The sequence below is a fragment of the Choloepus didactylus genome, chromosome 18, assembly GCF_015220235.1.
Source record: "Choloepus didactylus isolate mChoDid1 chromosome 18, mChoDid1.pri, whole genome shotgun sequence".
Lineage (NCBI taxonomy): Eukaryota > Metazoa > Chordata > Mammalia > Pilosa > Megalonychidae > Choloepus > Choloepus didactylus.
Window position 1 is genome coordinate 75,340,807 of NC_051324.1, and position 14,730 is coordinate 75,355,536.

At 63.5% G+C, this 14,730-nt stretch overlaps 3 protein-coding genes across 3 annotated transcripts; 1 reads left to right on the plus strand and 2 right to left on the minus strand.

Moving 5' to 3' along the window:
• Positions 1-889: 889 nt before the first annotated feature.
• Positions 890-2,010, minus strand: PDE6G (phosphodiesterase 6G). Its single transcript, XM_037810760.1, has 3 exons — positions 1,862-2,010; positions 1,331-1,371; positions 890-966 (listed from the first exon to the last, which is right to left on the minus strand). The coding sequence occupies exons 1-3, from the start codon at positions 2,005-2,007 to the stop codon at positions 890-892; spliced, it is 264 nt and encodes an 87-aa protein (XP_037666688.1). The 5' UTR covers positions 2,008-2,010.
• A 6,010-nt stretch (positions 2,011-8,020) lies between these two features.
• OXLD1 (oxidoreductase like domain containing 1) lies at positions 8,021-9,174 on the minus strand (the record flags this gene model as incomplete). The annotated part of the gene is made up of 2 exons (XM_037810558.1): positions 8,021-8,628; positions 8,977-9,174. Coding segments are annotated over 2 exons (618 nt in total), but the record flags the coding sequence as incomplete, so codon positions are not given.
• A 164-nt stretch (positions 9,175-9,338) lies between these two features.
• CCDC137 (coiled-coil domain containing 137) lies at positions 9,339-14,221 on the plus strand. The gene is made up of 6 exons (XM_037810559.1): positions 9,339-9,499; positions 9,929-10,062; positions 11,355-11,577; positions 12,765-12,847; positions 13,057-13,136; positions 13,249-14,221. Exons 1-6 carry the CDS (start codon positions 9,339-9,341, stop codon positions 13,519-13,521), a joined length of 954 nt encoding a protein of 317 aa, XP_037666487.1. The 3' UTR covers positions 13,522-14,221.
• The last annotated feature ends 509 nt before the right edge of the window (positions 14,222-14,730 follow it).

Consider the following 14,730-nt stretch of genomic DNA (forward strand, 5'->3'; position numbering starts at 1 on the left):
CCTCTCACAGCACACCGTGTACACAGCCAGGGCATCCCAGTTTTATTCGGGATCAGAGACAGCCAGGGCAAGCCCTGTGGGAAGAACGAGCTGCCCGCGGGGGCACAGGGTGCGGGAGGGTCCTCACTCTCTGGCCAGTGACCCCAGGACCCCAGGACCCCCAGCAGCCCTGTCTGCCCGCCCATCCCCAGGGGCAACCAGCCAGGAGGCCCTGCCCGAGCTTTCCAGCCCACCAGGAGGGTCTGGGGTCCACCTGCCTGTCCTGGGGAGACACTCCCCTTGACGTGCTCCAAGGGCAGAGCTGACGGTGGCCCAGGGTCTTGGGAAGTTAAGCAGGTTGTGGGTGGCTGAACAGGATCCTGGGGGGCTGGGGGTCCTGAGGGGCTGGAGGTCCTGGGGAGCTGGGGGTCCTGAGGGGCTGGAGATCCTGGGGAGCTGGGGGTCCTGGAGGGCTGGGGATCCTGGGGGGTTGGGGGTCCTGGAGGGCTGGGGGTCCTGGGGGTCTGGGGGTCCTGAGAGGCTGGGGATCCCGGGGAGCTGGGGGTCCTGGGGGGCTGGGGGTCCTGAGGGGCTGGGGATCCTGGGAGCTGGGGGTCCTGGAGAGCTGGGGGTTCTTGGGGATTGGGGGTCCTGGGGGCTGGAAGTCCTGAGGGGCTGGGGATCCTGGGGGCAGGAGATCCTGGTAACTGGCAGCTGTGTGCCACCTAGGCCTCCATCACCCTGGGGTGGGGGGTTCTCTTCCATGGGAATCCTGGGGTTCTCATTAATGGGTGTCTGGCCGGGGGGGTGGTTCTCCTTGATGGGAATCCTAGGGTTCTCCTTGATGAGAATGGGGGTCTCCTATGGGGATCCTGGGGTCTCCTGAGTGGGAGTCCAGGGGCGCCCGGCACTAGATGATGCCGTACTGGGCCAACTCATGCAGCTCCAGGTGGTTGAAGGCCTCCCACGGGCAGATGACAGTGATGTCTGTGGAGACACAGCCCAGGGGACCCCCAATTTGCCAAGGCCAAGCACAGATCCTCGCCCAGGTCTCCCTTCCCAGAACCCGCCAGCTCCGGGGGTGCCTTGCCCGGGAAGACGGGGCAGCAGGTCCAAGGGAGGGGGCAGCCAGGGCTCCTTGTTCTCTCCCACCCCCGCCCCCCTGCCCAGTGCTGGGCGAACCCTCCTGTGGCCCCTTCCACTCGATGTTGGGGAAGAAACGAAGGGCAGGCTTGAGGGGCCGGTTTCCTCACTGAGCCCAGGCCTGAGAAGGCCGGGAGGCAGGGGGCTGCGGGGGGCTACAGGGGGCCGGGGAGCAGCTGGCACGGCTGGGGGGCTGCCGCTGCCTTACCTGTGCCCAGGCCTTCCATTCCGGGAATGTCGTCCCCAAACCTGCGAGGACACAGCGGTTAGAGCCGGCGGCCCCCCTGGCTCCGGGTGCATGGGGCCCAAGGTCAGGGCCGGCTGGGGTCTGGTGCCCGGTGGGGGCCCTGCAGGGAGGCCCTGGCCCCTCGCCAGCCTGCGGCCACCCACACACACATGGCCGAGGGCAGAGGATCCTGGCTGAGCCACCACTGCACGGGCAGGTGGGCTGTGTGCACATGTGAGTGTGAGTCTCTGGGTGTGTAAGTGTGTAAGGGTGCGTGTGTGGTCACACCGTGTGGCGTGGGTGTGTCTCTGGATGGGAGTGGGGGGGTATTTTCCATACCCATCAGGCGGTGGCATCTGCAGGAGGTGACAGGCCCCCAGCCCCAGGAATGGGTGACCCCGAGACGGGGTCCTGCTCCCAGCACCCACCCCAGGAACGGCAGGGAAGCCAACCTGCCCCCCGCCCTCCCTCCAGCCCCGCTGAGTTCAGAGGCCCCCCCCCAGCTCTGCTTACCCTTGGACGCCTTTCTTGGGGGGCTTGCTCTTGAACTGCCTTGTTTGCCGCTGCTTAAATTTGGGGGGCCCTTTCCTGGGGGTGACAGGCCCCCCGCTCACCCTGGTGGCCGACCGGATCTCGGCCTTGGGTGGCTCCAGGTTCATGACGAGGTTGGCAGGGACGCTGCGGTCACCCCGGCTGTCGGACTCAAGCCCTCTGTGGGCTGGGGGCAGACAGGTCGGGGTCCCCATCAGCCCCCCACCTCCACTCCTGGGGCTGCTTCTCGGGGGGCGCTCAACCCACCAGACCAGAAGACACCCAGAGGCATCAGACCCAGCCCTGCCGTTCCCCGGGGTGACCTGCATGGCTGCCCCCATGGGGGCCCACCCACCGAGCACCCTGACGCCCTGGCAAACACCCCTCCACCAGCGGCAGGCACCCCCCTCCTCGGGCTCCCCCTCGTCCCTGCCCCAACTAGTTCAATCCATCACTGAACCCCATCCTCCAGGCCCCCACAAGGCCCCTAAACCCGGCACTTCCGGCCACCACCACCCCTTGCAGGGGCCACCCCCTCCCTTGACCCCTGGGGTGCCTCATCCTTCACCCCCTCCCTCCACTGCCCCCCCACGCCCCCACCTCTGTCCCTGGGACCCTCCGTCTGCTGCTGCCCCCTCTACCCGAAGGCCCCCCTCAGATCAGCACGGGGATCAGCCTCCGCCCACCTCCTGGCCCCACCTGTCACTCTGTCCCCTCTTCCTGTCACCTGCCAGCTCGGGCCCCTGGCTGCTGAGTGTCCGTGTGGCCGCCCCCCTCCCTGCTTGGTGGTGTGCGCCCCGCTTCGGGATCTAGTCATTCCCAGGTGCACGTAGCTTCCTGGGGACTGGGCAGCACCCGTGCCCTTCGTGGGGGAATCTCTGAGCCCCCAGCCCCGTGCTGGGTGCCCGGCAGTGCCGATGGAGGGTGGGGAGGGCCGCAGGCCGAAGGGCAGGTGACCCCTCTGCAGGGTCAGTGCCCACGTCGCTCACTGCGCTGCCAGCCCGCCCTGGGCCCCAGCAACCCCTGCCCCACTTGGAGACAGACCTGGGCTCAGCTGTCCTGCCGACGGGCCAGTGTCCTGCACCCAGGGCTCAGGTGACCCCCCCGGGCCTCGCTCCAGACGCCCAAAGCCCCAGCACCCTTGGGCAAGGGCAGCCTGGCTTTCTCTAAGCCTCTTAGCACCTTGCAGTGGGGGGAAGCAGTGCTGAGCACCCAGCATGCAGGCAGGAGGCCCTGCCCCCACCCCAATGCCAGATGCTCAAGGGACCCCCTCTTGGGTCCCCTCTCCTGCGCTCGTCCTGGTCCCGTGGCTGAGACCAACCAGGAGGCAATGGCAGGTGGCCCCGTTTTCTGGGGGAGGCTTTGCAGGGGGTTGCGGGAGACCCTTCATGATGCCCTCGCTCCCCGAGGTGCAGCCTCTGGCCCCAGGCCCGGGACCAGTCTGGGAGGGCCACGGCTCGAGCCGGCTCAGGGTCCCGGGCCAGTGGCGGCAGCAGGCCCGTGGCCCTGGCTGCGTGGACACCGCGGTCCCCGCCCCTCCTGTCCCAGACAAGGCAGGGCAGCCCCAGGCCACAGGCCAGCATGGGCAGCTCTAGCACCTGTGGTCACCGCAGGCCTCCCGGCACGATCGTGTGAAGCAGGGAAGGCGAGTGGTGACCAGCCGGGGCATCTGCCTGAAGGAAGAAGGGCAGGGCAGAGAGCAGAGCCCCTGACCCCGGCCCGCGGCTCCCACCCTCTGGGCAGACGGCCCCGCACACCCCTGGGTAAGTGACCGCCAGGAAAGGCCACTGAGAGGGGGCTACTCACCGGCCTTGGCAGCTCTCAGGGGCCAGGGGCAGGAACTCCCAGATTTATGTGGCTGCTGCCTGAGCCGATTAGGACTGTCCTCTTGGAGGCCACCCTGGAGGGGTCAGCACTGTGGGGCGGGTGGGGGGAGGGCCTGCAGGAGGGACCAGCCCGTGCGGCGGCCAGGACGGGGAGGGGACTGGGGTCCTGAATGGCCCTGGGGTGGGGGCTGTCCCCCCTGAAACCACCTGTCCGGGCCCGAGCCCTGAGTACCAGCCTTCAGGCCCTGCCCACTCCCCGGCCTCCCCGCTGCCCCCTCCCCAGGGCCTCCACACCTGCGCTGCCTCCGTGGGGGGCGTTATCTCTGCCCCCCCATGCCCACTTCCCTCCTGCTTCCATCTGGCTGCCCAGAGGTCCCACACCCCAGCTACTAGAGCCTTCCTGTGCCGGTTTGCATGTATTGTGTCCCCCAAAATAACATGTTCTTTGATGCAGTCTCGTGGGGGCAGGTGTATTAGTGTTGATTAGGTTGGAATCCTCTGATTGAGTGTTCCCATGGAGATGTGACCCACCCAATTGTGGGTAATACTTTGATTAGATTATTTCCATGGAGGTGTGGCCCTGCCCATTCAGGGAGGGTTTTGATTGATTTACTGGCGTCCTTGAAAAAGAGCTGCGCAGGCCCAGATGCTGCTGCAGCTGAGACAGACATTTTGGAGACGGCCATGGAAAGTAGACTTTTGTTAGTCCAGAGTTTGCCTGGGAGACACTAGGAGAACACCCCCAGATGCCTAGAGAGAAACTTCCTGGGCGAAAGTCATTTTGAGGCCAGAACTCCCGAGCAGATGCCAGCCACGTGCCTTCCCAGCTAACAGAGGTTCTCCGGACACCATTGGCTATCCTCCAGTGAAGGTACCCGATTCCTGATGTGTTACCTTGGACACTTTATGGCCTTAAGACTGTAACTGTGTAACCAAATAAACCACCTTTATAAAAGCCAATCCATTCCTGGTGTTTTGCACGACGGCAGCATTAGGAAACCGGAATACTTCCGAAGACCCTCTTGCTGGCCCCAGAACCGGGACTGCAGGCTCCAAAAAACCAGAGTCCTCGGAGCTGCTGGGTGGACGGAGGAGGGAGACAGGCGTCAGCAGTGAACGTGCCAGGCCCGGGCAGCGCCCCCGCCATGCTGGAGGCAGAGCCTGCGCCCGCTCACCCTTTCCTGCAGCCACACGCAGGACGCCTCCCCCACCTCGCCCCCTGCCAGGGCTGGGCCCCCTGGGGAGAGGGGCAGGACGATCCCAGGTGGAGGGTCCCCGGCAGGGCCCACCACCCGGCCCTGCCAATGCCCTTTGCCACACAGGGCCAGCACGGGGTGCACAGACCCCCACAGAGGGGCCTCCCGACAGCCCACCAGCCATCACAGACCCGCCAGTGGGGCAGAGGGCTTCAGACACCAGGGCCGCAGCCACTGTGCCGTCAGCACTGGCAGGTCCAGGCTACAGATGATGGTGGCAGTGAGGACGGGCTGTCCCCGGATGATAAACGCATCCGAGGAAAAACAAGCTCGGCCCTCCAATACCCCGTGTCTGTCCTCCTGTCTCAGCCGGATGGACAGGGGAGCCCGGGGCCCTGGGGTGGCCCTGGGGTGGGACGCGGTGACCGGAACAGCCAGGCCGCAGCATGACGTTAGGCCTGGGCTCAGATCCGGTTCCCTTTCCCCGCGACTCGACCACTGAGGTGGCTTCGTGCCCCATTAGCAGGAGGCCGTGCCCAGCTCCCACCCAGGGCAGCGACTCAGGAGCCAATGTGAGGAAGAGGTGGCACATGGCAGACGGGCAGCAGGGTGGCCGCTGGCTGCCAGGCCAACCCGAGATGGCCACGGGCCACCTCGTCAGGGATGCGGGCAGGGACGGGCCCCTGCCTGCCAGGCCTGCCGGCTCGCGCTGGTGTCCCCGGGCGGGACTGGGGGTGCTTGCTGGTCACCCTGTGTGCAGTGAAGGGCTAACTCGGAGGGCCTGGCCAGGCCCTGGGGTGACCTCTGAGCCCTGGAATGTCCTGGCCATGCTGAGTGCTATACACTGACGAGGTGATTTAAGGTGGGGGTCCATCTCTGAGGGAGCTGCAGACATGCCCGAGCCCCACCAAGAACCCTGGCCCCAAACTCGGGTCCTCCTCGGTTGGAGACACGTCATGCGTGCGGCCCCCACCATGGCCGGCAGAGCTCGGCACTGTGTGCACGATGCCGCGGGTGGAGGACAACGGGAGGCCCAGCCTGGGCCTTTCGCTGGGTGGCTTTTAATCTGCGTCCTCTTGCTGTGATAAACTGGAGCCACGAGGATAACAGCTTTCCTGAGATCCATGAGTCCTTGTGGCGAATGCTCAAGCTTGAGGGTGGTCTTGGGGACCCCACCTCTTCAATCAGAACGACTCAGGCTAAATAAGACGCTGGGGTCACCACGGGGAGCGCCCCCCCCCCAAGCCCGGGGACCCCCACTCTCTGGCCGGCCTGTGACAGGCACCCTAGGTGGGCGTCACTCACAGCTCCGCTTCTTCACCAAGGTCACACGTTTCTCCCCTAGCAGAGTCCTTGGCCATTTTCCTTCCTCGTGCCAAAGGAATGCCCAGACCTGGCCATGGGCACGTGCCCTGACCCTCCCACCCCTGCTCTGTCCTTGGCTTGGGGGCCCCGTTGTCTGTGGGCTGGGCACTGCACCCACAGACAGCCTCGGGGGGCTTGGCGCTTGGCTCCGTTGAGGCCCCGTGTGATGGCCGTAACCCTGCGCCCTCCTGCCAGCTGCCCGGCCGCTGGCAGAGGCAGGAGCAGGGGCCGGTCAGGGTGGGGCCAGCCCTGTGCCCGAGTGGGTGTCCCCTCCTGGGACCCTCACAGAGGAGCCTGCTGTGGGGGTGTGAGCTCAAGCCCCATCCCCAGGCCATGCCCAGCACGAGGGACACATTAACTGAAACAACCGCGCGGCCCCCAGCCGCTTCGTGCGGATCATCCACCTCTAAACAAGCGTCTGCTGCGCCCAGCCGAGACCCCCGCACACATTCAAAAATCTCCCGTGTTTGGTGAGAGACCGCCCCATCTATGTGGGGTGCTGGGGCTGCAGGCAGAACCAGGCAGAGTCCCCCTCCAGCTCCACTGCTCCCCAAACCCTTCCAACTTACACCTTGGCCACCCTCAAAACGGCACACGTTGGCTTTAGGGGTGCCACTGGCTCAGGCTTAGGGGCTCCTGCTGACCCCAGGGAATGAACTGGCCTGAACCAGCCAGGCCCCGCCCTGGGACCACAACACTACAGAAACGAGGCTCTCCCGGACCCCCTGCTCCCCGGCAGCATCCGAGGCCCCATTCTGCACCCCAGGCTCCTGCCCCGCAGCTGACTCAGGGCCACTAAGGGGTGCCTGCCAGGAGCCCGCCCCCCAGACCAGCTAAGGAAGCTGGGCCCAAATGTCCATTCTCGGCGAGCCACCAGTACCATGCTCCCAGAAACTTCTGAGGTATACTTTATGCACAAAATGGCGCATGTTGGCTTTGGGGGTGGCAGTTAGGAAACACATGGGGTCAGCCTGACGAACCGAGGGGGTAGGCACAGGCCTGGAAGACGGGCTTGTCGCTGTGGCTCCTTTCCATCAAAGGCCCCTCTGAGGGAAGGACCCATTTGTCAACTCACATCCCTCAGTAAAGTCGCGTTCCTGTCCCCAGCTTCTCCTTCAACTGACAGAAGATAAAGTGGTGTGAGCACACTGAACCCTGCCCGTCCTCCCACTGCTCACCAGCGCTTAGAACTGCAAATTTACATACATGGGGCAGCAATGGGCAAGGGGTCGCCAATCGGGGCCCGAAGACAGAGTCCTCTACCCTGGGACAGATGATCTGCGGCCAGGCTGCAGCCCAGGACCCCGCAAGAGCAGGGAACGCTGGTTCTGGGGCCCCCTGGCTTTCCGCCCTGCCTTGGGAGCCTGAGGGGCCAGGAGGACAGTCTCCGAGCACAGCGCAGGCCCCTGCAGGGTCATCCGCAGCCAACGGCTATGGCTGGGGAAGCGGGTGTCCTCCCCAGGACCCCAGCAGGGGACAGACAGCAGCTGGAGGGATGGGGAGCGTCCCAGGGCTTTGCCAGCAGACACCGTGGGGGCCCACGTGTTCCTCCCTCGGCAGCACAAGGAGCAGCTCAGAAGGGGGTCCCTGGGTCACTGTCACTTGGCTATGAAGGGAAAGGGGTCTTATTTTACCCTGGCAGGTCAGCAACGGCTGTAGGTGCTCAGCACACACACAGTGCCAACCTGTACCTGCTTCCTTTGATGAGGCAACCCAGGACCGAAACACACGGGGCCAGAAACCAGCACAAAGCCTCCTGTTTAGCCACTGTGGGGAATGTGTTTATTCTCAGATCAATAAATAAGTCCTTGATTTCCTGTCCCCCCATTAAACCCCATAGAAGTGATGTGGATCTTGAGGGCCGATGCTGCTTCCCAAGAAGGAGCTGCCGGGCTGGGCACCCTGTCCGGGGTGGGGGTGGGGGTGTCCCTGCCGGGCTGGCTCAGCACCCCCTCTTTGCACGGAGCTGGATCTCCATCCTGAGGAAGGCCTTGAGGTTCTCGTCGGCCACGTGCGCCTCCAGGGCGGCCAGGGCATGCTCTCCGCCGTCCTGGAAGTGCCCCAGAAGGGCCTCCGCGTACTCCACCCACACGCAGTTGGGACAGCCGCTCATGCAGCAGTTCGTGGGGGGCTGGAGCTCCAGTGGCAGGTGGCACGGGGGTTCAGGGGAGCCCCCGCCGGGCAGGGAGGACCTGGGCTGCTCGGGGGCAGGCTCTGTCTTCATGGTGCCCGCTGCACCTGCCGGGGAGCACACCTGCCTGTGATCCCTCCGGAACTCTCTGGGGCCGTCATGCCCGTGAAGAAGGCTGCAGCCCCGGGGAAGCCTCTGGCACCAGTCCCAGCTGGAGAGCCGGCGCGCCCCCTGAGGATGCAGGAAACACATGAGCCCCTGGAAGCTGGGGGAGACCCTCCCGCCTTGGGCAGGCGGCCTCCCCACCTACTGTGCGACCCCAGACACCTCACTTCCCCCCTCTAGCCTGTAAAGCGGAGGTGATGGCTGGCATGAGGACTAGGGGATGGAACTCTGAGGGCTGGCTAGCGGCGGTGCCCAGAGCGGAGGGTGGGTGGGTGCGGGCCCGGCGCCTCCGGCGAGGGTGACTGCGCTGCCGACAGGGGCAGAGGGACGCGGGGTGGGACCTGCGAGCTGCGGTGCAGCTGCCCTCGCTCCTCCCTCCCCAGCCCCTGGGCTGCCCCGCGCCCCTCCTCCGACCGGGGCCGTCAGGGCAGATCGCGTCACCGGGCAGGGGCAGGGCCCGCGCAGCCGCCCGCCCCCAGGGTCCTCCTGCCCCCACTGCGGGGGAGCACGCGGCCGCGCGGGGAGAGGTCGAGCCCCGAAGCCCCGGCCCGAGCCCCCGCCCCAGGCTACTCGCCCCGGACAAGCCCCGCAGCAGCATCGCTCGAACGCGCAGGCCGGTCTCTGAACGGCGGCCACCCTGGCCAATCAGAGCGCGGCACGGAGCTGCGCCGCTCCAATGAGCGACGGGCTTAGCGCAGGAAGCGGAAGCGGCGGGGAGGGGCGGGGCCAGCGGGGAGGGCGGAAGCGGCTTCGCAAGGGAAGCGCGAGCTTGAGAGATGGCGCGAACGGGACGCGGGGCGGCGGGTCCGGAGGGGCCGGAGGGGCCGCAGGGGGCGGCGGGGCCCGGGACCCTGGGGCGACCGCAAAGGCGGCGGCAGCAGCAGCAGCAATTCCTGCGGGGGAAGCAGCGCTCGGCTCCGCGGCCCGTGCAGGGCAGGTGAGTGCTTCCTCCAGGGAGCTCTGCGGGCTGCGCTCTGCCCGGGGCTGGCTTAGGTGCCCACCTGTGTCCGTGCCCTTGAGCGGCGCTCAGTGATGAGTGGGATGAAAGGAGTGAGCGAGTCTCTAGCCTCGCGTTTGCCACGTTCCAGGAGACCCCCTTTGCCATTTAGAATGAGGTCGGGGAGGGACAGGCCTTCCCGGGGCTATCGGAGAGCCTTTCTCGCCGGCAGTCCTGTGGGGACCCGGCAGGGAGAGCATCTCGGTGAGACTGGGAGGCAAGGGGCCCGCTCCCTGAGGCAGCACCTACCCGAGCAGCCAGGGCTGGCCTGGGGTGGTTTCCCATTCTGGGGCCAGCTTCGGTTTCTGTGATTCTGCCTATGCTTGATCTGAGATGAGCTTCACACATGCACACCTTTCTCTTTCCTAGCAAAGAAAAAAAGAAAGTGAATTGCAAGCCCAAGAACCTGGATGAGCAAGAGATTCCTTTCCGGCTGCGGGAAATTATGAGGAGCCGCCAGGAGATGAAAAACCCGATCAGCAACAAGAGGAGGAGGAGAGAGGGTACAGCACAGGCCGGTGCCGGGCGGCGGGCAGCTTGGTGTGGCTGAGTCCACTTAATTACCCACATATTCGAGCGTTTCTGGCAGAGGAGGCAGCACGTGCAGCAACACAGCGGCCAAGGGTGTGGGGAGCGCGTGGAGCAGGCAGGGAGGCAGTGCGGTTCCAGATGAAGCCCCAGGAGGAGCTGTGGGGATGAGTGGGAGCAGTTCTGGGGCTCATGGGCCTGGGTTGGGGTGGGTCTTATAAATTAAGAATAGTAGACATCCATCAGAAGGTTTTCAGCAGGAGATGCCAGGCTCAGATTTACTGACTTTTAGACTGGTAGGAAAGCACGCCCTGCATGTAGTGGTTCAGGGGCAGGCCAGGGAGGCCGTTGCCAGTGAGAAGTGATGGTTGCTTGGACCAGAGCACTGCCGCGAGGCTGGAGAGACGTGGAGGGTGCAGGGTTTGCGGAGGGAATTTGACAAGACCCCTCTGAGAAGCTTGCCCTCCCCCAGGTCTGGGTGGGGTACTCCTGCTGGCTTCTGCCACCCAGAGAGATCTTTGGGCTCTGGGACTATTGGAAAATGGCATCCAGTGTGTTTGTTCTTTGTGAATGTACACATTTTGCTTTCCCAGACGTGGGAGTGGTTTTACTGCAAGACTATTTAATAATCTGTGTTAAACCTTTTCACTGGGGGTTGTATGATTGCAAAGGGTTAATGAAGTAAAAAGGTGATATGGGTCAGGGGACACACAGCCGTGTGCAAGGTGACATGTTTTGAATCTTGCTCCAGTGACGTGGCTTTTTTTTGTTTTTTTAAAAAATGTAAACCTATGTACTTGTTAGAATCAAACAGTTCTGAAAGGCGTGAAGTGAAGCACAAGTTCCCTCCCTGTCTCTGAGCTCTGATTTCTCCCTGTGACAGAAGCCACTTGCTTTTTTGTATAACCTGCCCTATGCATACTTTCACATATTTAGAATGTAAAAGTTATTGTCCTGCATCTTTACTTACAATAGATTTTACAGATTTTCACACACGTGTGTGTGCAGCCGTACTGTGCGCTCTTCATTTGAGTGGCTTCCTGTTTCCTTTTTCACCCTGCTTCAGGGGACACCCTTAAACACGTGCCAGTGGGCTTCAGGGGTCACATCCTTTGGGGATGCCCCAACTGGGCATTCAAGAGCTTCAGCCACTGCAGTTGGGCCTTCCCTTCCCGATCTTGGGCTGGGACCCAGTGTGGGCGTCCCACCCCAGCGCAGCCTGTTCTCTCCCACCCATGTCCCCTCTGAGGGCCCCCTTTGTCCCCAGCCCAGGTGGCCTTCAGAAAGACCTTGGAAAAGGAAGCAAAGGGATCAGAACCAGATATTGCCGTCCCCAAGTTCACGCAGAAGAAGTGGGAGTCCGACAGGGCCTACGTGCAGCGCATGGAGCAGGAGGCCCAGCACGTGCTGTTCCTCAGCAAGAACCAGGCCATGCGGCAGCCGGAGGCACAGGAGGCTCCCAGGAAGGAGAAGTCGGAGCGGAAGAAAGCGTGAGTGGGCCTGTGCAGGGAGGCCAGGGGAGGGGGGCAGTGCCTTCTGCAGTGTCAGTGTTTGATTTCTGGGGGGATCCCTCACCCCACCCCATGGTAAAGGGACGCTCGGCCTGAGCTGGGAAAGAAACTAAAGCCCTGCTTCCTTGGCAAATGTTTTCTCTGCTTCATAATTTGGGGGTCCAGGGAGGCCGTGAGGCCTGGAAGCTGCAGCAAGACCTTGCTCAGCCTGGGCCTGTGTCTAAAGAAGGCACCAGAGGGGCCACGAGCCCATCACCCACAGGGGTCTTGCTGGACTGCCCACCCGGGGTCAGTACTGGGGTGGGGGGGACTGGTGTGAGGCTGGCGTCGCCCTCCCCCCCCGCCCCGGGTCTGAGCAGGGTTCCCTCTTTTGCACTTGGCTTCTGGTCTGTTGAGCAGAGGTACATGCCCTCTCCTGCAGGGCGGCCGCGAGATGCACAGGGGCTCACCAGGAAGCCCACAGCCCTGGAGGAGGGTCTTCTGGGCAGAAGGCCGAGTGCTGGCCCCGGAGGGCTGGGTGGGTGCCTTGCTTTCCACAGCCTCCAGGATGAGCCAGGCAGGCTCCCGTCAGAAATCAAGAAACCTTGCTCCAGCTGCATTTTTTCTTTTGTGGTGTAGAGGACATACCTGGTTTTCTGGCAGCTGTGAAGGGTAGAGAAGCATCTCCAGCTTTCTGGAGTCAGCCTGTGTTTGAATTCTTGTCATAATTACAGTTGCCTCAGCCAGTGGAAATTGTATCACCAAAAACTCCCAGATCCGGCCAGAAGCCTGGCTGCGCGGTCAGCATCAGGCGTGGTCCCCGGGAAGGCGGTGCACGATGCCCGTGAGGCCCCATCAGCTCGGGTTTCTCAGCGTCGGCACTCGGCGCCGTTTTGGGCAGGACCCTTCGTTGTCGTGGGGGCCTGTTGTGCCGCGGAGGACGCGTGGCAGCATCCCGGCCTTCCCCCACCAGGTGCCAGGAGCAGCTGCGGCTGTCCCGTGTCACAGTTAAAAATGTCTCCAGATGCTGCCAGTTGTTCCCGGGGGTCGCTGCTGCCCTGTTGAGAACCGTTGATTCTGGGTTGGAACCTTCCCTGGCGGGCCCTGTGGGACCAGGGCGGTAGGAGGTGGCAGATGGGCCCCTGGGCTCGCGTCCTGGCCCTGCTGCAGCTCCCCTTTATCCCCAGGTTCCAGCAGCGGTGCCTGGATAAAGTCCGGCAGAGAAAGGAGGAGAAGGCGGCAGAACGGCGGGAGCGGGAGCTGCTCCAAGGTGTTCTTTCTGGTTGGGAGGGGCCGGGTGCAGGCTGTACTTTGCCCCCTGCTGCAGCTGCAGTGGGCCTGCGGTGCCCCCCGCTGACCACGGCCAGCCGACGAGGCCACGTTCTGGGTCCAGGCCTGCAGGGGAGGGGGCGGCTGTGGGTGCTGGGGCTGGCTCGGTCGTGTGGCCCACCGGCCTCAGTGTGCCGCTCTGTCCCCCAGACGTGGTGAAGTTCGGCGAGGTTGCCCTGCAGCCCCCGGAGCTGACCGCCAAGCCCAGGAGGAGCGTCAGCAGGGGCCAGGTAAGCAGGGACGGGCGTGGGGGCTGCTGCGGGGTCCCCCGGTGCTGCCATGCCGCGGGAACATGAGGTCGCCACCCTCCCGCTGAGCTAAGAGCTTTGCGACCGGTTTCAGCTCCTTGCGATCTCGCCTCCCAAGCTGGCGCCTCAGGCTTCTCTCTCGCTTCCTCAGCCTGGCAAGAAGTCGCTGATGCTGAGGACGCTCTTGTGCCCGGGCGGGGTGTCCCGGCCCCCGAGCGCCTCGCTGGCCCGACAGCGGGTCGTGGAGGAGGAGCGAGTGCGGGTCGTGCAGGCCTACAGGGCGCTGAGGAAGCAGAAGCAGCCGCAGCCGCGGGGGCCCCGGGAGCCCTGCCTCCCTCCCGGGAAGAAGCTGGAGGCCCGGCTGTGAAGGCAAGAACACGGGGTGCGGACTGGCCCCGGGGCGCCTGCGGCGGAGAGCCTGTTCCCTGTTCCCTCCCGACGCACGCGGACACCTGGGAGCCTGCACTGCGGCTCCGGCACAGGGGCAGAAGCCTCCCTGAGAAGTCCTCCTCACCTCTGACTCCCCTCCCCAGGGTCTGCCTTCCCCGCCTCGTGCCCGGGCAGAGGTGGTCGACTCCTGGCCCTGGCCCTGCCGCCCGGCCTGGCCGTGGGGAGCAGCCTGTCATTGCGATTCGTCGGAGGAGCTTGAGCAGGAGCACTGGGCAGCAGCACGCCTGTCCCCTGGGGCGGCGTCTCAGGCCTTGGGGTGGGGGGCTCCCTTCCGTTTCAGGGTCCCCGGACAGGGGTGGGGTCTGCACCCCGCACTCCCCCTGGCGTTTCCTGCCTGGTGCCGGCCGGTCTGTGCCCGAGGCAGGCTCTGGGCGCTGCCCTGGTGCTGGGACATTGGTCACTTCTTGTTCAGTGATTTCCCGTGTCTGGGAATGTGGACCGTCACGGATTCCGGCTTCTCTGCGTGTGAGTGGGCAGCCTGGGACGTGGTGCTGCGGCTGCAGAACCTCTGGGAGCACCGACGTTACAAAGGCTGAAGCCGTCTGGGTTCTGTTTTTTACAAAATCGACTTTATTGAACATAAACAACCAACAATAAAATGAGTTTTGACAATTATATATCAACCCATGTACCATCTACCTCAGTCAAGATGTGGGATGTTTCCATTACCCCAGATACCCCTAACCAGCCACAGCCCCAGGAGTCCCCTGCTCTGCTGCTTTGTGTCATTGCCAATGACACTCTGCTCTCCTCAAGTCCCATGTCATGGTGTATACGTGGCAGTTCAATTTTATTCAAGAAACATCTAGATAAAAGTCCTATTTTCTATTCTAGAAAATAGGTCAGTTAAAAATGCGATTTTTCTTGTAATAAACCAGCATTCACCCCCTCTAGATAGTAACCACATTCCCATACAGTATTTCCTTCTATGTTAATGAGTAGTTCAAAGTCTCCCTGCTGCGCTCCTCCAATTTGTTTCTATTTTCCTTTAATGGCTTTTTTATTTTGCTGGAATATTAAAATGATGCTGGTATTCTGCTGTGGGCACTTTTCTAAAAAATTGAGATACAATCCGCACACCATGGGAATTTACCATCTTCAAGTGTACGATTCAGTGGTTTCTAGA